The 24789-nt window shown below is 46.3% G+C and overlaps 3 protein-coding genes across 3 annotated transcripts; 2 read left to right on the top strand and 1 right to left on the bottom strand.

Annotated features, from left to right (window-relative positions):
* The first annotated feature begins 5592 nt into the window (after positions 1-5592).
* fam53c (family with sequence similarity 53 member C) lies at positions 5593-13857 on the top strand. The gene is made up of 5 exons (XM_083890530.1): positions 5593-5770; positions 8811-9334; positions 9562-9619; positions 10480-11528; positions 12441-13857. The coding sequence occupies exons 3-5, from the start codon at positions 9613-9615 to the stop codon at positions 12738-12740; spliced, it is 1356 nt and encodes a 451-aa protein (XP_083746656.1). The 5' UTR covers positions 5593-5770; positions 8811-9334; positions 9562-9612; the 3' UTR covers positions 12741-13857.
* A 3462-nt stretch (positions 13858-17319) lies between these two features.
* LOC310926947 (heat shock protein beta-11-like) lies at positions 17320-18174 on the bottom strand. The gene has a single exon (XM_083889163.1). The coding sequence runs from the start codon at positions 18110-18112 to the stop codon at positions 17480-17482; it is 633 nt and encodes a 210-aa protein (XP_083745289.1). The 5' UTR covers positions 18113-18174; the 3' UTR covers positions 17320-17479.
* Positions 18175-22061: 3887 nt separating this feature from the next.
* Positions 22062-24460, top strand: LOC310927960 (early growth response protein 1-like). The gene is made up of 2 exons (XM_083890415.1): positions 22062-22517; positions 23229-24460. Exons 1-2 carry the CDS (start codon positions 22319-22321, stop codon positions 24272-24274), a joined length of 1245 nt encoding a protein of 414 aa, XP_083746541.1. The 5' UTR covers positions 22062-22318; the 3' UTR covers positions 24275-24460.
* The last annotated feature ends 329 nt before the right edge of the window (positions 24461-24789 follow it).

Raw genomic sequence — 24789 nt, 5'->3', positions numbered from 1 at the left:
TCTCCAGTCTCGTCTCCTCCCGTCAGCGGCGTCCGAGGACGAGAGCGAGCGTCCAGCAGCAAAACTCGCAGGTCACACTCAATCTGGGATTATGACGCAGATTTACAGTCTCATGTCCGTCCTGTTGTGGATTACGATAATTACGGAACGATCTGAGTTTTTGTTGTTTTTGTCTCCCCCTGCAGGCCTTCCATCCTGGAGCGTTGCATCCTCAAAGTGTCCACCAGCAGCGTGGCTGTGGGGACGGACGACCTGGACAACAGGAGGTCAGTACAGTCAGGTTAGCTTAGCATTAGCCCGATTGTATTTAAGGTTAGCGCGGCATTGGCTGGCTCGGTTTAAAGGTTAGCGCGGCGTTGTCTCGCTTGTATTTAAGGTTAGCCTAGCATTGGCTCGCTTGTATTTACAATTAACGCGGCACTGGCCTGCTTGTATTTAAGGTTAGCCTAGCATTGGCCTGCTTGTATTTAAGGTTAGCGCAGCATTGGCCTGTTTGTATTTAAGGTTAGCGTGGCGTTGGCTCGCTTGTATTTAAGGTTAGCCTAGCATTGGCCAGCTTGTATTTAAGGTTAGCCTAGCATTGGCCCACTTGTATTTAAGGTTAGCCTAGCATTGGCCCGCTTGTATTGAAGGTTAGCCTAACATTGGCCCGCTTGTATTGAAGGTTAGCCTAGCATTGGCCTGCTTGTATTTAAGATTAGCCTCGCATTGGCTGGCTCAGACTAAAGGTTAGCTGGATATCAGGTTGTTCAGGCTAGCATCATCTTCTTTTAGTCTAACGTTACCTTGCAGAGTCATTGGTTCAGGATGAGGTTGTTTGGGCTAAAGGTTAGCGTAAACAGCGGGTTAACCTCAACGACTTCCTGTGCCGTCCTCGTAGGTCGACCTTCGGTCGCTCCTTCCCTCGCCACATGGATCCGGCCAACACCGAGACCAACGAGGCGGTTCTGAAGCGGCGGCAGAAACAGATCCACTACGGCAAGATCACCAGCGGTTACCAGAACTACCTGCAGCAGGTCCCCAAGTGAGCGTCCACGTTAGCGTCCACGTTAGCGTCCACGTTAGCGTCCACGTTAGCGTCCACGTTAGCGTCCACGTTAGCGTCCACGTTAGCGTCCACGTTAGCGTCCACGTTAGCGTCCACGTTAGCGTCCACGTTAGCGTCCGTGGCCTTTTGTGGGCGAGGACTTACTGTTTCTTTCTCCTCAGACACCTGCGGGACCCTAAGCTCCACCCCTCCACGCCCAACATGTACAGGAAGTACAGCCGGCGCTCCTGGGACATGCAAGTGCGTCTGTGGAGGCGGGCTCTGCACCTGTGGGACCCGCCCACCGACAACCTGCCGGACGCCTTCGACTCGGACGACCCTGTGGAACAACTGTAGGCAGAGTCTGAACATATCACAGAGACTCAATGTGCATTTTATTTTGTAGGACTAACTACTAAAAATGGAATGTAACAGAAAAATTAGATTTTTAGGAATAACTACAAAAATAGAAAAAAATCATATGTGCATTTTATTTTGTAGGAATAACTACTCAAATGAAATATAGCATAGAAATGTGCATTTTATTTTGTAGGAATAACTACTAAAATAAATAAAACATGAATTTTATTTTGTATGAATAACTACTCAAATTAAATAACATAGATGTGTGTATTTTATATTGTAGGAATGACTACTCAAATTTAAAAATAACAAAAATGTGCATTTTATTTTGTAGGAATAACTACAAAAAACAAAAAACATGCATTTTATTTTGTAGGAATAACTACTCAAATGAAATATAGCATAGACATGTGTATTTTATTTTGTAGGAATAACTACTAAAATAAAAAAAACATGCATTTTATTTTGTAGGAATAACTACTCAAATTAAATAACATAGAAATGTGCATTTTATTTTGTAGGAGTAAGGACTCAAATGAAATATAACATAGAAATGTGAATTTTATTTTGTAGGAATAACTACTAAAATTAGAAAATAACAAATGTGCATTTTAGTTTGTAGGAATGACTACTCGAATGAAATATAGCATAGAAATGTGTATTTTATTCTGTAGGAATAACTACTAAAATTAAAAAAAACATGCATTTTGTTTTGTAGGAATAACCACTCAAATGAAATAACATGAATGTCTATTTTATTTTGTAGGAATAACTACTCAAATGAAATGACATAAAAACATGCATTTTATTTTGTAGGAATAACGACAAGAAATTAAAAATAAGAAATGTGCGTTTTATTTTTTAGGAATAATACTAAAAATATAATATAACAAAAAAAAATGTGTATTTGCTTCCTTCCTTCAGGCAGAGTCAGCTAGCTAAGATGACCTCTGGCCTGTGTGAGGACATAGGAGACAAGCAGAGAGAGAAGGAGACTCCGGCAGCTTCTGAAGCCTCCTCTGTGTCTCCTCTGTCCACTGGGACGTCACTGGACATGCCTGGCCCCTGGGGGGCGCCCTTCTCCCCGGTAACTTCCCCTCCTTCTACATTTTATTATTATTTTTATTATTATAATTATTATTATTATTATTATTATTATTATTATTAATAATAATGTTTCCTTCGGGCAGGAGGCAGAGTCTAACCACCGGCCTCTCCACTCTCCCCCCGGCCTGAGCTCCTCCCTCAGGAGTCACCTGAGCTCCAGGGACAACATGGCCGAGTGGCTCCGCCTCCTCCTGGAGGCCGACCACGCCCAAGGTAGGATCTCGCCTTGTTTTTCGTAGGTCAGGTGTTTGCGATGTTTGGGAAAACGTCTACAGTTGCACCTGTGTACTGCCTCTGTTTTTAAACTTTAGCGATACTTTACGGACTAATTTTAACGGTCGGGAGAAATGTGCGTTGACACCGCTAACCACCGTTAGTTAGCACTTGTCAATACAGTTTCTTTGGCAGTGGACATGTTTGTCCTTAATGACTTAAGAGGGTAATAAATTAAAAAAAAATGGACATTCAAACCAAGATGGCGGCCTCCCTGTGGGACTAAAGCCCAATTTATACTTCTGCGTACGTTACGCAGAGTCCTTTGCGTGGACGTAGAGCCTGTCGTAGAGCCTCTGCGTCGTCTCCGACTGCACGAAATATTTTTTAAGTGTCCGTCACTCCGTCAAGGGACAAGGGAGACGGCAAGAGTTGCGATTGGTCCTCAGGACAGGCCGAGCTAAGCTGCTCTGTGCCGGCTCACAGTGAGCACCTAGCGTCCACAGACGCGGAGCTGATCCCCGCCAATAACGCCGCTGCCAAACTATAAATACGTCATATCTTAACACACACAGCACATGTTTAGACTCTAAATGGCCAATTTCTCGCCTCAAATTATCTTAAAACTGCATTCCGTCACACAGAAAAGTGAGAAACGACCACTGTTTCAACAGTCTTTCTCTCCCTTTCTCTCTCGGACGCCATTGCTCACTGTAGCCTGAAGCAGAACAACCTTGTGCAGTGACCCCTACTGATCGGGCGGGAAATTGCAGTGCGTATCCGTCACCACGACGCAGAAGTATAAAGGCTCGAGGCGTCTCCGTGGTGACGCAGACGGATAACGCATACGCAGTCGGAGAAGTATAATGTGGCCTTTATCGGCATTAGCACAATCAACGTTAGCATGTGGCGCATTTCTATGATGACTGAGCAGAAAGACACGCGTGACGTGACGTTTGCGTGACACTGCACCAGAGTCCAGACACTGTTTACCAGTTAGCTGCGCTAGCTCCTTTAGCGCTGTAAGCACATCTACAGTTGTACCTGTGTACGACGTTTAGCGTTACTTTAGAGACTCGTTTTAACGGTCGGGAGTCACGTAAACATGACGTCACGCGCGTCTTTTTGAGGTCAGTCGTAGTGGAAATGTGCGTTAACGTTGACACCGTTGGTTAGCAATTGTTAATACAGTTTTTTTGTAAGTGCACATTTTTGTCCTTAATGACTTGAGTGTAATAAATTAAGAAAAATGGCCGTTCAAACCAAACCAAAACCTCCCTGTCGTACTTGCACCAAAGTCCTCATTGACTTTTTGGACCGTCCTGACGAGATTATCGCGTCTACCAACTTTCGTTTATCTACGTGAAACTTTTTTTTTCCGTCGTTGGCCACGCCCACCTCCACGTTTTCAGACGTCTTCTCACCAGGATCGTCTTCTGGTTTCTCGCAGATTTCGGTTCGGACGACCAGCAGGTGCCCGTGTTCTCCGACCACCTCTCCTGGAACCCGTACTGATGCTCGCCTCTTCCCCGCTGCCGGCGATCCTCGTCGGAGCCCCGCCCCTTCTCGCCGGTCGTGGACGGGACTGGATTTGTTGGACATCCCGTGTGTGTGTGTATGTGTGTGTCCCAGTGCGTTCGTCTTTTTAAGATCTCTAAAGAGTTCCTATAGCGACAGTTCCCTGACTCCAGTTGCATTCCCTCCTCCGGTGTGACAGGGGGCAGCACTGAGTGTGGTTTCCTGTATTTTGCACATTTATCTCCAGTTTTTCTTCTTTGTTGTTGTTGTTGCACATCTCACCGTTACAGATTTTCTTTTCCTTCACTCGTGAAAAATAAAAAAAGCACTTATTTTGAGTTAAAGTTGGTCACGTCTTCGCCGCCGTCACCGTCACGCTCCGCTCCGCCCGCTGCTGCTCGCCGCCGTGTTTTTTCTCAAAAACAAGCCATTGTTTATTGGAGGTGAGAAGCTGCCACTTTGTGTTGTTGTTGTTGTGAGTTTACTTTTATACTCTTTGTGTTTTTGGTCGACTTTTGCTGCTCGGTAAAAAATGGAGAGCGAAGTTTGAACGATGTGATTAATAAAGATGTAAATAAAGTGTCATGGAATTAAACCACGTGGTTGTATTTGGTGGTTTTTCATGGGATTTAACTTTTAAAACCAAAGATAACATAAAATTGCATGTTTTATTTTGTAGGAATAACTACTCAAATGGAATATAACCCAAAAAACATGTATTTTATTTTGTAGGAATAACTACTCAAATGGAATATAACATCAAGTGTATTTTATTTTGTAGGAATAACTACTAAAATGTAATAACATCCAATGTGTATTTTATCTTGTAGAAATAACTACAAAAATTAAAGATATAATAAAAATGTATAATTTATTTTGTAGGAATAACTACTAAAATGAAGAGAAAAAAACATCTGCGATTTTGCGTAAAGTGGAACGTGGAACGTCTACTTCGCGACAATATCGCGAAGTAGACGTTCCACTGTTAGCGGTAACAGGAAGTGGTCGCATGGCGCGGGAATGAGAGCGTTTAAGTTACATATGTCAGCTTTAAGGTGAGCGAAGGTTAGCTGGAAGTAGCGTTTTTTTGTTTCTTATAATTCACGACAGACTACATTTCCCGTCATGCTCAGCTGAAGTTGAGTTAGCATGTTTTAACTCGGTGTAAATAAACCGCAGGTGATGAGACTCCGCCCCACCCCCCACCGCCTCGCCGCGCGCGCGCCGTAGATATTATTTATGAATGCCCACCGTCGCTCACGGGCGCGTGCGCGCGCACAGACTCGTTATTATGATGTTTGGTCGTTAGGAGCCACCGGACGCTGGTCGGAGCCGGAGCCGGTGCTGCGGTGAGCGGCCGCACTTTGATTCACTGTGGATGTTTTGGTGGCGGCGGGTGGAGAAGTGTGTGTATCCGTGTGTGTGTGTGTGTGTTTGATAATAATCACGTTAGTGGGTCAACTACACACCGAGCGGCGCCGCTGTCTGCCGCCGGAGCTGCCGCACACCGACACCTGGACCCTACAGCGCCCGCCCGGCGAGGTGAGTGTCCCTCCCGGCTTGTCAGTGAGCTTGATGACCGTGTGTGCCGCCTCCGGGGCCCGGTGTGAGCTCCCTGCTCCTCCCGCAGCATCCTCTCCTCCTCCACACGGCGCTCGGGGAGCTCACAGGCCGCCCGCAGCTCACCGCGATCACCGCTGGTACCAGCCGGTCCCGACTCTGGTTCTGGTCGTGGTTCTGGTGTGTGTGTGTGGGTGGGTGTGGGTGTGTGCGGGCTGTGAGACGCTCCGGTCCGTGTCAGAGGACTGCGTGAGGCAGGAGGCGGGAGGAGGGGCCGCTCTCCCGGGCTGACCCTCATGTGTTTCGGGGGGTTTGTTTGTGAATCAGCGCTGCTAACAACTGCTAGCATCAGCAGCTCCCGTTAGCTGCCATTAGCAGCCGTTAGCTGTCGCCGCGGCTCCGGCCGCAGCAGTGGCTCCACACGGAGCCCGCGGAGCGGAGCAGCCCAGGCCCCCACCACTACCACCACCGCCCCCCGGTGGAGGAGGCTCGCTGCTCCGCCAGCAGGTTTGTCTCATTGAGCAAGATGGCTGAATTTATTGTACCGACCTTGACAGTAATAACGACATGACATATTATTTATAACGGCAGCTCGGCCGGTGATGTAACGGCAGCCCGGACACTGAAAACCCCCCCTTTTATTGGCGTGTTTGTCCCGTTATTCCCCCCCTTTAGAGTGGCTTCATGTCAGGATTTTAATCACGACATCCACACAGACATGTATGCAGCTGTGGGACGAGGCGTGTTAGCATCCCCCCATTGAAAACAATAGGATGCGTTAGCCACATGCTAGCAGCTGCAGCCGGAGAGCAGCGGCCTGAGTGAGTCTGCGGCTCCGGCTCAGGCTGCGGCTCAGGCGGCACCGAGGCCTCGGCTGCCCCGCTTCGCCTGTCACCATCACCTGCACCGCCATCAGAACCATGTCCACACTGAGCACCACCGTGACCTCCATCACTCTGAGCACCACCATCATGACCAGCACAGGCGGCACCATCGTTACTACAACCAGGGCAGGCTCAAGCTTTCGTGGGGCCTGAAGCTCAATGTCTATTTTATTTTGTAGGAATAACGACTTATAATGAAAGATAACATAGGCATTTATATTTTATTTTGTAGGAATAACTACTAATAATGAAAGATAACATAGAAATGTGTCTTATTTTGTAGGAGTAACTACTAATAATGAAATATAACATGGGAATGTGTATTTTATTTTGTAGAGATAACTACTAGTAATGATAGATAACGTCGACATTTATATATTATATTTTGTAGGATTAACTACTAATAATGAAAGATAACAGAAATTTATATTTTATTTTGTAGGAATAATACTAAACTGAAAGATAACAGAAATTTATTTTTTATTTTGTAGGAATAATACTAAATGGGGAATGTAACAAACATTTGAATTTTTTTTGTAGGAATAACTACTAATAATAAAAGATAACATTTATATTTTATTTTGTAGGAATAACTACTAATGAACGATAACAGAAATGTGTATTTTATTTTGTAGGAATAACTACTAATAAGGAAATATAACATAGAAATGTGAATTTTATTTTGTGGGGATAAATACTAATAATGAAAGATAACGTCAATATTTATATTTTATTTTGTAGGAAAAATACTACACTGAAAGATAACAGAAATGTATATTTTATTTTGTCGGAATAATGCTAAATGGGGAATGTAACAAACATTAGATTTTATTTGTAGGAATAACTATGAAAATTAGGGTAAAAAAACATTAAATGTGTATTTTATTTTGTAGGGATAACTACTAATAATGAAAGATAACATAGAAATGTGTATTTTATTTTGTAGGAATAACTACGAAAATTAGAAAAAACATCAAATGTGTCATTTATTTTCTAGGAATAGCTTAGAAAAAGTAAAGATAACAGAAATGTATATTATATTTTGTAGGAATAATACGAAAATAGAATATAACACAAATGTGCATTTTATTTTGTAGGAATAACTACTAAAAATTAAAGATAACAGAAATGTGCGTTTTATTTTGTAGAAATACTACTCAAATGAAATATAATACAAAAATTTGAGATTTATTTTGTAGGAATAACTACTTAGTTTTTATTCAATACATGTAAAATAGCACATTTTTAGCGTCCGTAGACGTTCCACTGTTAGCAGTAACAGGAAGTGGTCGCACAGCGTGGGAATGAGAGCGTTTAAGTTACGTACTGCAGCTTTAAGGTTAGCGAAGGTTAGCTGGACTTGGGAATAACTACGAAAATGAGGGGAAAAAACCCATCAAATATGTATTTTATTTTGTAGGAATAACTACTGAAATGAAAGATAACATACAAACGTGTATTTTATTTTGTAGGAATAACGACTGACATGAAAGATAACATAAAAACGTGTTTTATTTTGTAGGAATAACTACTGACATGAAAGATAACATAAACACATGTTTTATTTTGTAGGAATAATATTAAAATGGAATATAACATACAAACGTGTATTTTATTTTGTAGGAATAACTACTGAAATGAAAGATAACTTAAAAACGTGTTTTATTTTGTTGGAATAACTACTGAAATGAAAGATAACATAAAAACATGTATTTTATTTTGTAGGAATAACTACTGAAATGAAAAAAAACCCATCAAATGTGTATTTTTTTTGTAGGAATAATACTAAAATGGAATGTAACACACAAACGTGTATTTTATTTTGTAGGAATAACTACTGAAATGAAAGATAACATACAAACGTGTATTTTATTTTGTAGGAATAACTAGTGAAATGAAAGATACCATAAAAATGTGTATTTTATTTTGTAGGAATAACTAGTGAAATGAAAGATACCATAAAAATGTAAAAGATTCTTCGGTCTCGCCTCACACCGTAAATAAACCCTCACACAACAGAACTGTCCCTTTAACACCTGTCACTGTTGATTGATTGATTGATTGATTGATTGATTGATTATTAAAACAGTTAAAGTCAGCTTCTTATTTTGAAATGCTTGCGTCTCCCTCCTCTCCAGTAACGTTGCCGGGGGCAACAGGACACTGAGGATGCCCTTGTGAGAGTGGGCGGGGCTACCTGGCCCTAAGTTGGTGGTGGTGAGGAGAAGGAGGAGTCACAGCCCTTTGCCCCTCCCCTCTCCACCTCCTCGTGCCTCTGCAGACGGCCGGACGCAGCGACGGGCGTGGCCTTCCCCTCCTGCTCCGCCCCTCTCTCTACCCGTCTCCTCCCCTGCCCCGCTTCCCTCTTGCCCCTCCTCTCCTGCTCCGACCCTTTTCTCTGCCTGTCTCCTCCCCTGCCCCGCCTCCCTCTTGCTCCTCCCTTCCTGCTCTGCCCCTTTTCACTACCTCTCCCCTGCCCCGCCTCCCTCTTGCCCCTCCCCTCCTGCTCTGCCTTTTTTCACTACCTGTGTCCTCCCCTGCCCCGCCTCCCTCTTGCCCCGCCCCCATCCCGCGCCACCATGCTGTGGTCGCGCTGCTGGTGGAGAACCTGAGGACGTAGACTCTGGAGGGTGACCCTGCTCAGCCGCGGGACGTCTACCTGGTGAGTCTCGCCCGTGGGTCACATGAAGCCTCAGGCCACACCCACATGATGATGTCACATTGTCAGCAAATGTTATGTTATGTTTTCATCATCAAATCACAGAAAGTTGTTTTTAACCATCGTCTCAGATGGTTCTCTTTAATGTCCATGAGGTGGCGCCCTAAGACAAAGTGTCTCCCCCTCAGACTTTAACATGTGATGGCGTTGTTTTTGTCTTTGTCTTGCAGTCCCTGCTGGACCCGAACAGCCTCGCAGAGCGCTGCCCCCCTGATGGCTTGATGCCTGGTCAGTGGTTTACACTCTAGGCTCTTATTTTGAAAGTCTTAACTTTTACCTCAACTTTTGTTTTCAAGATTTTTGTCCACTTTACAATAGTCTGCGAATATAATCGGCGTCAATTTAAGTCTACTATATGTTAAGAACACGATCACGTCTTTATCTTCACTGTTTATAAATCAATCACTCTCCCACACCAAAGCCCATAGAGAAAACCAGTGAGCTGCTGGTCCTCTGCTGCCTCGTGTGGTCATTTTGTGTCACTGAGTTCAGTCTAAATGAAATATTTTAAAAGCCGAATTCACTAAAATAAGACATCTGAACTCAGTGATGGAGGCAGCAGTGGATCAACAACTCCTGTGAACTCCTGTGTGCTGTGATGTTAAAATCACGGATTTTCTCTATGGAGTTTGGTGTGGGAGAGTGAGTGTTTTACAAACTTCAGGAAAAACAGATTTTAGCCTCTAAACAAAGTACTTAGCAAAAAAAATCGACATCAATTTAAGTTTACGATATGTTAAGAAACACGTCTTTATCTTCATTGTTAGACAGACTTTAACAACAGGAAAACTGAGGTTTTTCTCCCACACCAAACCTCATAGAGTAAACCAGTGATTTTAACATCACATCGCACAGGAGTTCACAGGAGTTGTTGATCCACTGCTGCCTCCATCACTAACTTCAAATGTCTGATTTTGTAAAATTCGGCTGTTAAAATATTTAATTTAGACTGAACTCAGTGACACAAAGTGACCACACGAGGCAGCAGAGGACCAGCTCCTGTGTGTCTGCCAGCTAAAATCACTGTTTTTCTCTATGAGGTTTGGTGTGTCTGTGTCTCTGCTGACAGATGTGTGTGTGTTCCACAGAGAGCAGCTACTGGCAGCTCTGCCCTCCCTCAAAGTCCAGCCTGCAGGGGGGGTTGCTGAGCTCTAGTTTCCCCCCCGGGCCTGTGCCTCTGGTGCCACCCGATGCTCACCTGCAGGAGGGGGTCGACCCCCTGGACCGGACGCCGTCTCTGCTGCAGCAGCAGCAGCAGCAGCATCGCCCCCTGGTGCCCAGCACCTCGGCGTCTGAGCTGACCCTCCCCGGAGCGGGGGCGGCGGCAGCAGCGCCTCCCGCCCCCGGCCTCCCTCCACCGCCGCCCCCGCCCCCAAAACGTCACTGCCGCTCGCTGTCGGTGCCCGAGGACCTGTCGCGCTGCCGCTACACCTGGCGTCCGAGCGCCTCGCGAGTCTGGACTCCTGTCAGCCGCCAGCAGTGCCACGGCGGCGTGGGAGGAGGGGTCACGGGCATGGGGGCGGGGGTGGCAGGAGGCGTTATAGGTGCAGGTGTGGCAGGGGGCGGAGCCTGTCCGCTCCGCGCCCCTAGCTCGTCTCTGAACTCGTCGCTGCACTCGTCGTCCAGCCCCACCTTCTTCAGCCTGGCGCTGTCTCCGGACTCCCCCCTCCCCTGGAGTTTCCCTTGGGATCCCAGTGAGGCGGCGGCAGGGGGAGGAGCCTGCTGCTGCTTCTTCCCCTCCCCCTCTTCCTGCTCCTCCTCCCCCTCCCCCCTACACCCGCCCCCCCCACCTCAGCGGCGTTTCTCCCTCTCCCCCGTCCTCATCAGAGACTCGGCAGCCTCCACCTTCCTGCCCCCCCCTCCTGTGCCGTGTCAGGTGGTGGCGGCGGCTGCGATGGCTCCGCCCCTGTGTGGAGTTCCCGCCACTGCCAGGGCGACCTCGAGGGGCCCGGTGCCCGCCTCGCCGTCCTCGGCTTGCAGCACGCCGTCGTCTCTGCGCCGCAGTCTCCCCCCACAGCTGCCGCGCTGTCACTCACAGCCGTGTGACCTCCTGCTCCTGAAACCAGGACTGAAGAGACGACGAGATCCAGACCGACCCTGTGCTAGACCTGTCCTGGACTTCACTAAGATGACTCAGGTCAGTCTGCGGGCATGACTCAGCGTTATCACACTGTCTGTGGGCACTGTCTTTGTCTCAGGTGTCTGTGTCTTTGTGATGCATTCACTGTCTCTGTGTCTTTGTGTTGCGTTCACTGTCTTTGTGTTGCGTTCACTGTCTCTGTGTTTTTGTGTTGCGTTCACTCTGTGTCTTTGTGTTGCGTTCACTGTCCCTGTGTCTTTGTGTTGCAATCACTGTTTTTGTGTTGCGTTCACTGTCTCTGTGTTTTTGTGTTGCGTTCACTGTCTCTGTGTCTTTGTGTTGCGTTCTCTGTCTCTGTGTTCTTGTGTTGCGTTCACTGTCTCTGTGTTTTTTTATTTTGCGTTCGCTGTCTCTGTGTTGCATTCACTGTCCCTGTGTCTTTGTGTTGCCTTCACTGTCCCGTCTTTTTGTGTTGCGTTCACTGTTCCTGTGTCTTTGTGTTGCGTTCACTGTCTCTGTGTCTTTGTGTTGCATTCACTGTCTTTGTGTTACGTTCACTGTCTCTGTGTTTTTGTGTTGCATTCACTGTCTTTGTGTTACAGTCACTGTCTCTGTGTTTTTGTGTTGCATTCACTGTCTCTGTGTCTTTGTGTTGCGTTCACTGTCTCTGTGTCTTTGTGTTGGGTTCACTGTCCCTGTGTATTTGTGTTGCTTTTACTGTCCCTGTGTCTTTGTGTTGCGTTCACTGTCCCTGGGTCTTTGTGTTGCGTTCACTGTCCTTGTGTCTCTGTGTTGCGTTCACTGTCTTTGTGTTGCATTCACTGTCCCTGTGTCTTTGTGTTGCGTTCACTGTCTCTCTGTCTTTGTGTTGCATTCACTGTCTCTGTGTCTTTGTGTTGCGTTCACTGTCCTTGTGTCTCTGTGTTGCGTTCACTGACCCTGTCCTCATGTCCCTCTTCCGTCCCTCAGACGCGCAGCATCGACCCTCAGTGTCTGGAGCGCGGAGGCGGCCGGTTGGCGTGCGGCGGCGACATGTGCATGGGTATGGAGGCGTTCATGGGCGACTTCCGGCGCTCGTGCTCTCCGGCCGAGTGTCTGGGCAGGACCAGCATCGGCCCGCTGAGCGAGAGCGACGAGGAATGTCGCGAGGACGATGAGGACGACGAGGACGACGGCGAGGAGGACGTGGGCGAGCGAGAGGCGGCGCAGCAGGCCGTGTTTGAGCGAGACTGTACAGAACTGGACTTGAACTTAATCGAAGAAAACTGACGACTTTGTAAATGAAGGCTGTTCTCTGTTCCCCCCTTTTTATAGTTTAGTTTTATTTTGAAAGGGCCAAGACCCCGCCCCTTCCTCCTCGTCTCAACACTCGCCGCTTCTTTGCCACCAATCAGCGAAGCTCTCAGGAAAAAACACCACCTCCTCATCAGATGAGCTGCGGTAAAAGAAGCCGACTGAACACGACAGTGATGATGTGACTGCGGCGCTCGCCGTAAACCGCGGTCGCCATGGTGACAGGAAAACGCCGACTCGAAGTCGCAGCCGGCGGTTTTGCCTGCGACTGGACTCGGACCGTGGCGTTTTTCACGCCGCTGCATGGCGTCCAAGTGTCTTCCAGCACGTAACAACCGGCTAACGCCGCCGCTGCCGCTAACCTCACGCATCCACGCCGCACAGGGTTAAAGGGTCAGTTCACCCAAAATCCGACGTCCACAACATCCGTTTGTTTTTAGCTCCACGTTGTCGTCAAAAACATCGTCATTCTGTTGACGGATATTGCAATCTGTAACCAACGATCGGGTTTTTTGGTCGTGAAGCGCTGAATTTCAAACTTTTTCGACCTTTCTTTGACCAGTTTTTATCGTGATACCGTTAGAAATCGTACCTAAGCTAACCTTCCTTCTTCCCTCTCTCGGGCCACGCCCCCCTCCCCCTCCCACTCTCCGACGACATCGTAGCCTCGTAAGAATCGCGACGTCGCGGAGTGGCGTTTATCGGAGTGAACTGACTTTACCAACGTGACCTCGGCGGCGTGATGCGTTCAGGTTCTCCGGCGTGGCGTCTCATCAGGTTTCACTGAGCGCAGGAAGCCACTGATGCTGTCGATCGACCGAGTGTTCGCACATTCCCGACATTCCCGACGTAACGTACGTACCCGTCACCACTACAACAACTCGGTGTGTGTGTGGTCATGTGACTTGTATCCAGATTGAATCCAGATGGCATTGATAACGTAAGAGAGTTAATATTGTTACGATTATCCCGACCGAGATAAGTGCGATGTTATGATATTATTGCGATAATTCTGATTTAAAATGTCGCCCTTGCAGATAAATGTTCGTATTTGTTCACGACTTCTGAAAGTTGTTACTGTGGCGTTTTTAAAAACACGAGGGGGGCGGAGCTTTGTCTGCGAATGTGGGTGGGATGTATAAAATTATTTTCGTGATATTATCGTGATAATTCAAAAAGAATATCCAATTTTAAAATCACGTTTTGGGTTGTTCGTATTTGTGTACATTTTCTACAACTTTGCGAATTGTAGAGAATTTTTTTTCCCGAAATCACGTTGCTAATGTTACAATTAATGCTAGCAGATGATTTGAAAATTTCATGTCGCGATTATCCGAACCGTGCGATTTTACGATATTATTGCGATAAAACAAATATCGTATTCGTGCACATTACTTGCAAAATGACTTCCAGTTTTATCGGTGGGGCGGGGCATGCCATGTCATCATGTGTTCGAATCGCGATGAATGACTGGAAAGGAGCAGCGCCCCCTTGTGGCACTTGTCCCAACTGAATTCACTACTATCAACGTATCGGGAAAAAAATTAACGTAATGTGCGATAATATTGCGCATCGCCTCAATCTCCTTGTTGATCATTTTATCGTGAAATTAACTAATTGCATCGTAAACCACCGTCTTATTTTACAGAAGTTAAGCGACAAAATCTTTGAGAAAAGTAAAGTGAGTCTGGATTAAATCTGGATTAAATCTGGATGCTGAGGAGTCGCAGAACCACAGAGTGAATGAATGAATGAACCTCCCTCACTCACACAGTTTGACCGATGCTAACGGACCGAACCACCTGATTCTTCCCTCTCAATCGTCACAGTCCATTCTGTCATTTAAAGGGACACTTCTTTATTTATTTATTTATTTATTTTTGTCTGACTTAATTCCCGAAAAATTCCCGAAATTCACAAATCTGCTTAAACTTCGGGGCAATGCTCCAACCGTGAAATGTGAAAAAAACCTGTTTTGAATTCAAAAATCCACAATCCTAACTATCACCACTTGGTCCAGCAGAGGGCGCTGTGAGCACATCGCAGCCTCGGATCAATGGCTTTTTCGGAAAAATACGAACTTTTACGTTTTTGATCACAAGATCAAGAAAAGCAAAGAAAAATTGCGATGTTGAAGCATCTGAAAAAAGTTTTAAAATGTCGCAACAAAAGAAAACGGGGGGAAAAAAAATGTCCCGCAGGTAAATCTGATGAATTTTAAAGGAACAGTTCAACACTTTTGACGTCCGGTCACCGTTAATCCAGCAGTCACCACGTCGTTGTTAGCCTTGCGTAGCGAAACACCTGTTTGCTTGTTCATTGTTCGAATCTCAAACAACATCCCCGCTAGCCTATTAGCTGGAGTTTGTCTTCGGATAATAAGCTAATGTTAGCTAAAATGCAATATTGAACGTCCTACACGCTGACGTTAGCATTCTAATGTTAGCATTTAAAATATACAAAAGTGAATGAGCAACTGAGCATTATACATGATAAACATCAGCGATTTAGTGTTGTTGTGATGTTAGCATGCTAAAGTTGGCATTCAGCTGCTAGCTAACATTATAAAATCCAATAATGAATGTTGCATGAGCAATTTAGTGTTGTGTTGTTAGCATGCTAACATTAGCTGTTAGCTAAAATGGAAAAAGTACAATAATGAACAGCTAAACCTGTGCTACCATCATGTTAGCATGCTAATGCCACAGGCACCACTGTTTTAATGGGGTTCAAATGAGACTTGCAATCTCGTGTTTATGTGGGAAGATTTGAACCTCATGTATCAAGCTAGCTGCATTTTTGTTCTCCCCCCATCACCAATGCTAAGCTAGGCTAACTCTGTTTCAGATCAGCAGAAGACTCGGTTATAATCATGTGACTCAGATCAAACTGTTGAACTGTTCCTTCAGTGGGAGGTTAACATAAGCAGTAAGTGGTTAGCCTCTGTTAGCATCCTACGTAGGATGCTACATAAAAATGGTGCGTTCCACTTCGTAGTCGGAACTAGGAATTAATCGGAGTTTATGGGGCGTTCACGAGCTTGGAAACATGGTGACCCCGACATCTTACAAACACTGAGACTTTTAACGTTAATAGCACTTCTGTCATATTTTGTTTCAGGCTAAATCAAAAACACATCGCAATGTTTACGTTACAAATGTTGCCACATTGGGGGTTGCTAACAGTAGCTAGCCTGGGATACATTGGCGTCCATGTTTGTTTTTTCCCACTTTTCACTCCCAGTTACGAGTTCCGACATAAATGGAACGCAGCAAAGGTTTAAAGGGCCAGTTTGAGTCCATTTGAAATAAAGGGAAAATAATGTGTTCACGGAGGAATGTCCCTTTAAAACACACACAGACTCTCCACCGCCCCCTACTGGTCTGTGGATCGGTCCATGACTCAGCAAAAAGCCTTAACTGAACAAGCGTGTGTAAATCAAAGTGTTAAAAAAGAAGAGTCGTGTTCTGTAGCTGTTTCACTTTTTAATCCCACATTTTGATTTGTCTTCATGTTTCTAATCTGACGTCGCGATGAAGGACAAAAAAACCCCGGAGGATGAGGAGGAGGAGCGTTAGCGCCGAGCCTCGTTAGCGCCGAGACTCGTCATCTCCGTCTTTTAGAAAATGTTTTTTATTGTATGTGATGAAAAGGAAAGAAAAAAAAAGAACAACGTGGCAATTTGAAAAAAAGGCAGTTTGTGAATAAATTAAGTTTAATGAGAATTATTTTACAAAGAAAGTGGAAACACGGCGTCATGTCTTTATTTCACTGAGACGTGAAACGGGCTCTAGTGAGTGGACGTGGCCTGTTTTTTCAGTTTATCAAGTTTTTTTTCTGATGATCGCTGCAGCGATACTTTAGCGACACTTTAGCAATACTTTCACGACACTTTAATGTCACTTTAGCTACACTTTAGCGTCATTATAGTGACACTTTAATAACACTTTAGCGACACTATAGGGACACTTTAGTGACATTTAAGCTACACTTTAGCCACTTTCAAAATGCTTAAGTGACACTTTAGCGATACTTTAGGGACACTTTCACAATGCTTTAGCAATACTTTAGTGACACTTTAGCGATACTTTAGCGACACTTTCAAAATGCTTTAGCAATACTTTAGCGACACTTAAATGACACTATAGCTACGCTTAAACGACACTTTAGCTACACTGAAACAACACTTTTGCGACACTTAAACGATACTATAGCGACACTTTAGTAACACTTGAGCTACACCTTAACGTCACTATAGCTACACTATAGCTACACTTTAGCGACACTTTAGCTACACTATAGCTACACTTTAGCTACACTATAGCAACACTTTAGCTACACTTTAACGACACTTTAGCTACACTTTAACGACATTATAGCGACACTTTAGCTACACTATAGCGACACTTTATCAACACTTTAGCGACACTTTAACAACACTATAGCGACACTTTAATGACACTTTAGCTACACTATTGCGACACTTTGACACTTTAGCTACACTTAAGCGACACTATAGCGACGGGAAACAAAGTTATAAATTCCAAACCAAAGATCACACAAAAACAGGATGTTTATTAGAAACAGTTGAAAATCAAAGAGCTTCATGTTCCCTTGGCAAAGATGGTTGAATAGACGAGATGTTTCACTCTGTTCTCAGTTCAGTTAAGTTCAGAGAAGAATCTCAGGTTCTCTGAAACAAAGACGCAGGAGAATCAGTTCTTCTCAGCAGGTTTGCTCTCTGAGGAGGAGGAGGTGATGGCCGGGGCTGAGGTGACCCTGATGGGGACGACCCTCTCCTCCCCGTGGCTCAGCGGCGTCTCTCTGGGCGCCTGGATCTGCAGTCGTCCTCCCAGCATGCAGCAGGTGATGGCCTGGGGCTCCACGCCCTCAGGGAGGTCAATCTCCTGCCTGAACTCCTGACACCTGTAGGAGTACGAGCCCTCACCGCCCTCCTGCTTCTTCTCTGTCCTGCCGCTCACCCTCAGCTTCCTGCCCACCTGTGTAACGGACAGCTCCTCCGGCGAGAACTCCCTGGCGTCCAGGCTGAGGGCGAAGCGGCCGCTGCCCCGGCCCACGTCCAGGAAGGCGACGGGCGCAGAGACGCCACGGTCGGACGGCGAGCTGCGGTCGATCTGGTCAAAGATCTTCTGGTGCAGCCTCTCCATGAACTCCATGCTCTGCTTCATCTCCTGCACCTGGCGAAGCATCTCCTGCTCCAGGTGGAAGAAGAGCGGCCGCATCTCGGGCCACAGGCTGCGCACAGGCCAGCGCACGCCCAGGAAGGGCGACATGGAGACGGGCGACATGGAGACGGGCGACGGCTGGAAGACGCTGGGACACAACATCCTGCTGCTGCTGGAGGTCTGGAGGCTCTGACTCTGAGGTCTGCTGATGTGATGCTGCTGCTGCTCTTTATATACACACACACACCCAGGAAAGTTCCAGCAGGTGTGTGTGTGTGTGTGTGTGTGTGTGTGTGTGTGTGTGTGTGTGTGTGTGTGTGTGTGTGTGTGTGTGTGTGTGTCTAAAAGCAGCCTGCTGCCACATGCCGACACATCTCAGCTTTGTTCTATTTCTGCTCAGGATTCTGTCATCGTCTTTATCAGGCAGCTGAGACACTGGACGTGACGCACACACAGCTACACAACAACTACACAACAACACAACACAGCTACACAACACATCTACACACAGCTACGCAACACATCTACACAACAACTACACTACACAGCTACACAACACATCTACACACAGCTACACAACCACACAACACATCTTCACAACTACACAACTACACAAGATATCTACACACAACATACAACTACATACAGCTACACAACCTGCATCTACACAACTATACAACACATCGATACAGCTACACAATACATCTACACACAGCAACACAACACATCTACACAACTACAGAACACGTCTACACAACTACACAACACATCTACACGACTATACAACACAACTACACACAGCTACACAACCTATCCACACACAGCTACACAACATACAACTATGTACAGCTACACAACTACACAGCATGCATCTACACACAGATACACAACATACAACAACATTACTATGCTGTGATTATCTCTGTATTATTATTTTGTTGGATCTTTTCTCCGTCTCTCACACACACACACACAGACACACACACACACCCACACACACACAGACACACACACACACAGATACACACACTCAGACACACACAGACACCGACACACTCACACACACACACACTGACTCAGTCGTAGGACATTATGAACACGTTGTGTCACTCTCCAAAATAGATGCAGCTCATAGTCTTCTTCTTATTATTATTATTATTATTATTATTATTATTATTATTATTATCCGTGGACTTTGGTGCAGCAGAGTGAGTGTTTCACAAACATCTTTATCTTCACTGTTAGACAGACTTTAACTGAAGTTTATAAACCACTCACTCTCACTGGGTGTGTGTGTGTGTGTCTGTGTGTGAGACAGAGGAAAGATACAACAAAATAATAATACAGAGATAATCCAAGCATAGTAATGTTGTTGTATGTTGTGTATCTGTGTGTAGATGCATGTTGTGTAGTTGTATGTTGTGTATCTGTGTGTAAATGCATGTTGTGTAGTTGTATGTTGTGTAGCTGTGTGTAGTTGTGTAGCGATATGCTGTGTGTAGTTGTTGTGTAGTTGTATGTTGTGTATCTGTGTGTGGATGCATGTTGTGTAGTTGTATGTTGTGTATCTGTGTGTGGGTGGATGTTCTGTAGTTGTAGGTTGTGTATCTGTGTGTGGATGCATGTTGTGTAGTTGTATGTTCTGTATCTGTGTGTGGATGCATGTTGGGTAGTTGTATGTTGTGTGTCTGTGTGTAGATGCATGTTGTGTAGATGCATGTTGTGTATCTGTGTGTGGATGCATGTTGGGTAGTTGTATGGTGTGTGTCTGTGTGTAGATGCATGTTGTGTAGATGCATGTTGTGTATCTGTGTGTGGATGCATGTTGTGTAGTTGTATGTTGTGTATCTGTGTGTAGATGCTTGTTGTGTAGTTGTATGTTGTGTATCTGTGTGTAGATGCTTGTTGTGTAGTTGTATGTTGTGTATCTGTGTGTAGATGCATGTTGTCTAGTTATATGTTGTGTGTCTGTGTGTAAATGAATGTTGTGTATCTGTGTGTGGATGCATGTTGGGTAGTTGTATGTTGTGTGTCTGTGTGTAGATGCATGTTGTGTATCTGTGTGTAGATGCATGTTGTGTAGTTATATGTTGTGTGTCTGTGTGTAGATGCATGATTTATATCTGTGTGTTGCTGTATGTTGTGTAGCTGTGTGTAGTTATGTAGCGATGTGTTGTGTAGTTGTATGTAGATGCATGTTGTGTAGTTGTATGTTATGTAGCTGTGTGTAGATGTATTGTGTAGTTGTGTAGCTGTGTGTAGTTGTGTGTAGATGCATGTTGTGTATCTGTGTGTAGATGCATGTTGTGTAGTTGCATGTTGTGTATCTGTGTGTGGATGCATGTTGTGTAGTTGTAGGCTTTGTATCTGTGTGTGGATGCATGTTGTGTAGTTGTATGTTGTGTATCTGTGTGTAGATGCATGTTGTGTAGTTGTATGTTGTGTATCTGTGTGTAGATGCATGTTGTGTAGTTGTATGTTGTGTATCTGTGTGTAGATGCATGTTGTGTAGTTGTAGATAGATAGATAGATAGATAGATAGATAGATAGATAGATAGATAGATAGATAGATAGATAGATAGATAGATAGATAGATAGATAGATAGATAGATAGATGTGTTGTGTGTCTGTGTGTAGATGCATGTTGGGTAGTTGTATGTTGTGTGTCTGTGTGTAGATGCATGTTGTGTATCTGTTTGTAGATGCATGTTGTGTAGTTGAATGTTGTGTATCTGTGTGTAGATGCATGTTGTGTAGTTGTATGGTGTGTATCTGTGTGTAGATGCATGTTGTGTGTCTGTGTGTAAATGCATGTTGTGTAGTTGTATGTTGTGTGTCTGTGTGTAGATGCATGTGTTATATCTGTGTGTCGCTGTATGTTGTGTAGCTGTGTGTAGTTATGTAGCGATGTGTTGTGTAGTTGTATGTTGTGTAGCTGTGTGTAGATGCATGTTGTGTAGTTGTATGTTATGTAGCTGTGTGTAGCTGTATCGTGTAGTTGTGTATCTGTGTGCAGTTGTGTGTAGATGCATGTTGTGTATCTGTGTGTATATGCATCTTGTGCAGTTGTATGTTGTGTAGCTGTGTGTCGCTGTGTGCAGTTGTATGTTGTGTAGCTGTGTGTAGATGCATGTCGTGTAGTTGTATGTTGTGTATTTGTGTGTGGATGCATGTTGTGTAGTTGTATGTTGTATATCTGTGTGTAGATGCATGTTGTGTATCTGTGTGTCGCTGTGTGTAGTTGTATGTTGTGTATCTGTTTGTAGATGCATGTTGTGCAGTTGTATGTTGTGTAGCTGTGTGTCGCTGTGTGCGGTTGTATGTTGTCTAGCTGTGTGTAGAAGTGTTGTGTAATTGTGTAGCTGTGTGTAGATGTGTTGTGTAGCTGCATGTAGTTGTATGTTGTGTAGCTGTGTGTAGTTGTGTTGTGTTGCTGTGTGTAGTTGTATGTTGTGTCGCTACAACTACATGTAGATGTGTTGTGTAGCTGTGTATAGATGTGTTGCGCAGATGTGTTGTGTAGATGTGTAGTTGTGTTGTGTAGCTGTGTGTAGTTGTGTTGTGTAGCTGTGTGTAGTTGTGTAGATGTGTGCAGACTCCTTGATGAAACTGCAACTTCCTTCTGTGTCCGCGGGGCGGGGAAAGGGGCGTGTTCTCCGTCCACTCCCAGTTCAACAGTGTGACAGGAAAACGTCCATATAAGGGCGGAGGAAGTGATGACGCGACTGGAAGACCTCCATGTGACGTAGCGCCTGAAAAAAACTGACAGGAGCCGTGACATGTGGACGGGTTTCCGGTCATGGCGGCCTGGATTTTCTCCGTGTCCGTCGTTTACCGGCCCCGGTTCGTCCGTCGGTCCACTGCCGCAGAGCAGGACCGACGTCGGGACTGGACCGGATCACTGATGCTGCAGAGAAAGAGCGCAGAGAGCGGCGGCGCTTCCGTGTTCCGCTCCGGTCTGCGGACTCGCCGCGCGGACCAAACATGGGCTTCCGCTGTGCCAAATATGGTAATGTACGTCACACAGGAGTCTTTATAAAGCCGCAGCGTCGGCTGAAGAGACTCAGGTTTAAGTTCAGCATCAACAGGTGATACAGTCATGAGACGTTCACGGTCCATGAGACGTTCACGGTCCCCGGTGTCTCTGCAGCAGCGTCACGGTCACTGACAGCTCTTCTCCCGCCGCGAACCGGAGCTTTCCAGGCTCCAGCGTTGGCTTCCTCCGAGCCCCACAGCCCACACACTCAGCCCGCTCACAGCGACTCCCCGCGGGCTTCAGGAACAGAGAGTGTCTCGGTGCCTCCGCAGGAACATCCCGGTGCTCCGGAGCTCCGACAGCGCTCCTCTTCCTCCTCCACGTCCTCGGAGATGGCAGCCACCAGGGCGGAGCTGCTGCTGTCCGCCCGGCAGATCTCTGAGCCGCTCAGCGGGCACCCGCCGCCGCTCTCCCCGCTGGACGCGTACCCGAAGCTGGAGGAGCTGCAGATGCTGCTGCAGAGCGCAGCCGCCGCCGCGTCCGCAGCCGAGGGAGCCGCGCTGCTGAGCGGGGAGTCCGGGGAGTACGGAGGTGAGGAGATAAAATACAGTATTACTTATGCAGCAACTTCCCAATGTAATTATTATCATTATTATTATTATTGTTGTAATCGATAATATTATTGTTATTATTTTTTATTGTTGTAATTATAATTATTGTTGTTGTTATTGTTATTATTATTATTGTTCTTATTGTTGTTATCATTATTGTTATTGTTGTTGTTTTTATTATTTTTGTTGTTGTTGTTTTTATTATTTTTGTTGTTGTTGTTGTTATTGTTATTGTTATAGATTTTAGCCACTTAACATTAAAAGTCACCTCAATCAGCTTGAGTATACCACACCAAACCTCATAGAGAAAACCAGTGATTTTAACATCACAGCACACAGGAGTTCACAGGAGTTGTTGATCCACTGCTGCCTCCATCACTAACTTACAATGACCGATTTTGTCAAATTCGGCTTTTAAAATATTTAATTTAGATCTACTCAGTGACACAAAGTGACCACACGAGGCAGCAGAGGACCAGCAGCTCCTGTGTCCCTGTGAGCTAAAATCACTGGTTTTCTATATGGGCTTTGGTGTGGGAGATAAACTTCAGTTTCCTGTTGTTAAAGTCTGTCTAACGGTGAAATAAATACGTGAACTTGTTCTTAAAGACATCGCAGACTTAATCTGATTTAAGTCTTTAAGTCTTTAAGAGGTAAATTTATTCATCTCCTTCTTCTTCTTCTGTCTCAGATTCTCTGTTGGAGCTCGACCTGCAGTCTCTCACCCCTCGCCTCACCCCTCTGTCGTACAGCGGCCGTTTCTCCTTCGAGCCGTCGGCCTTGGGCGGCGGTGGCGGCGGCGGCAGCAGCGGAATGTGGGCGGAGCCTCTGCTCAGCCTCTTCACAGGGCTGGTCAGCATGGCGGCCCCTCCGTCCTCCTCATCGTCATCGGTGACGTTGGAGCCGAGCTTCAGCTCCGTCCAGATCAGCTGTGGCTCCGTCGACGCCGGCTCCATCTTCTCTGCCACGCCCACCTACACGCCCGCTGCCACCGCCGACGACATCCTCCACCTGCCCGCCGCTGACTCTCAGCCCGCCTTCCAGGCGCACGGCCCGCCCCCCGCTTACCCCGCCTCCACCTCCAGGCTCGTGCCGTTGCTGCCCGACTATCTGCTGACTCAGCAGCACAGCGTGGAACAGAAGCCGCCACTCACGCCGCTCTCCACCATCAAAGCCTTCTCCTCGCAGATCCAGACCCAGCCTCAAGGCTCCGCCTACCCGCCGCAGCACGCCAAGTCCGCCCGCACGAGGAAGTGCAAGACGCTGCCGCAAGAGCGCCCGTACGCCTGTCCCGCCGAGGGCTGCGACCGACGCTTCTCACGCTCAGACGAGCTGACGCGGCATGTGCGCGTGCACACGGGCCAGAAGCCGTTCCAGTGTCGCATATGCATGCGCAACTTCAGCCGCAGCGACCACCTGACCACGCACATCCGCACGCACACCGGCGAGAAGCCGTTTGCCTGCGGCGAGTGCGGACGCAAGTTCGCCCGAAGCGACGAGCGCAAGCGGCACGCCAAGATCCACCAGAGGCAGCGGGAGCGCAGAGCCGGCGACAAGAGCTCCGCCTCCTCGTCTGGCCCCGCCCCTGGCTCCACCTCCCCCTGCTCGTCCTCGATTAACTCCTCCCTCAGCCTTCAGGCTGCCTCCCCCTCGCTGTCACACGTCTACGCCTCCTCGATGTCCTGCTCCTCCCCTCAGATGGTGCTCGCCTCGCTGCATGGCCCCAGCATCTGCTGACCTGTGACCTCACAGACTGACAGTCGAGGCGAGGTCAAAGGTCAACTGTAAACGACGCAGGCGTGTTTGAACTTTGACCCGAGAAAAAACACTTTGGACCTGTGTGTGTGTGTGCACGTACGTGCGTGCGTGCGTGTGTGTGTGTGTACATAATGTTATCTGCCTACTGTGTAGGCTTCTCTTCCATTTTATACTGAACACGTTTACTCTTCAAAGCAAAGAGAATAAATGTTTCACACGAAAACAACTTGTTTGTCGCTTTTGTCTTAATTGCAAAGACTTTTTTAGCCACTTAATAAAAGACTAAATAAATATAATCTACGTCAGATTAAGTCTACAATGTCTATAAGAACACGTTCACGTCTTTATTTCACCGTTAGACAGATTTTAACAACTCACTCCCTCTCCCACACCAAAGCCCACAGAGAAAACCAGTGATTTTAGCTCACAGAGACACAGGAGCTGCTGGTCCTCTGCTGCCTCGTGTGGTCACTTTGTCACTGATTTAAGTCTAA

The sequence above is a fragment of the Microchirus variegatus genome, assembly GCF_963457635.1.
Source record: "Microchirus variegatus genome assembly, chromosome: 5".
Classification (NCBI taxonomy): domain Eukaryota; kingdom Metazoa; phylum Chordata; class Actinopteri; order Pleuronectiformes; family Soleidae; genus Microchirus; species Microchirus variegatus.
This window is presented reverse-complemented; position numbering and strand designations above follow the sequence as displayed.

Bases quoted from the DNA above. Each gene is read 5' to 3' on its own strand.
- fam53c (XM_083890530.1), top strand. The intron at 11,529-12,440 runs GTCAGTCTGCGG...TCCGTCCCTCAG, and splicing joins ACTTCACTAAGATGACTCAG to ACGCGCAGCATCGACCCTCA.
- LOC310926947 (XM_083889163.1), bottom strand. From the start codon at position 18,112: ATGTTGTGTCCCAGCGTCTTCCAGCCGTCGCCCGTCTCCATGTCGCCC.
- LOC310927960 (XM_083890415.1), top strand. From the start codon at position 22,319: ATGGCAGCCACCAGGGCGGAGCTGCTGCTGTCCGCCCGGCAGATCTCT. The intron at 22,518-23,228 runs GTGAGGAGATAA...CTTCTGTCTCAG, and splicing joins GGAGTCCGGGGAGTACGGAG to ATTCTCTGTTGGAGCTCGAC.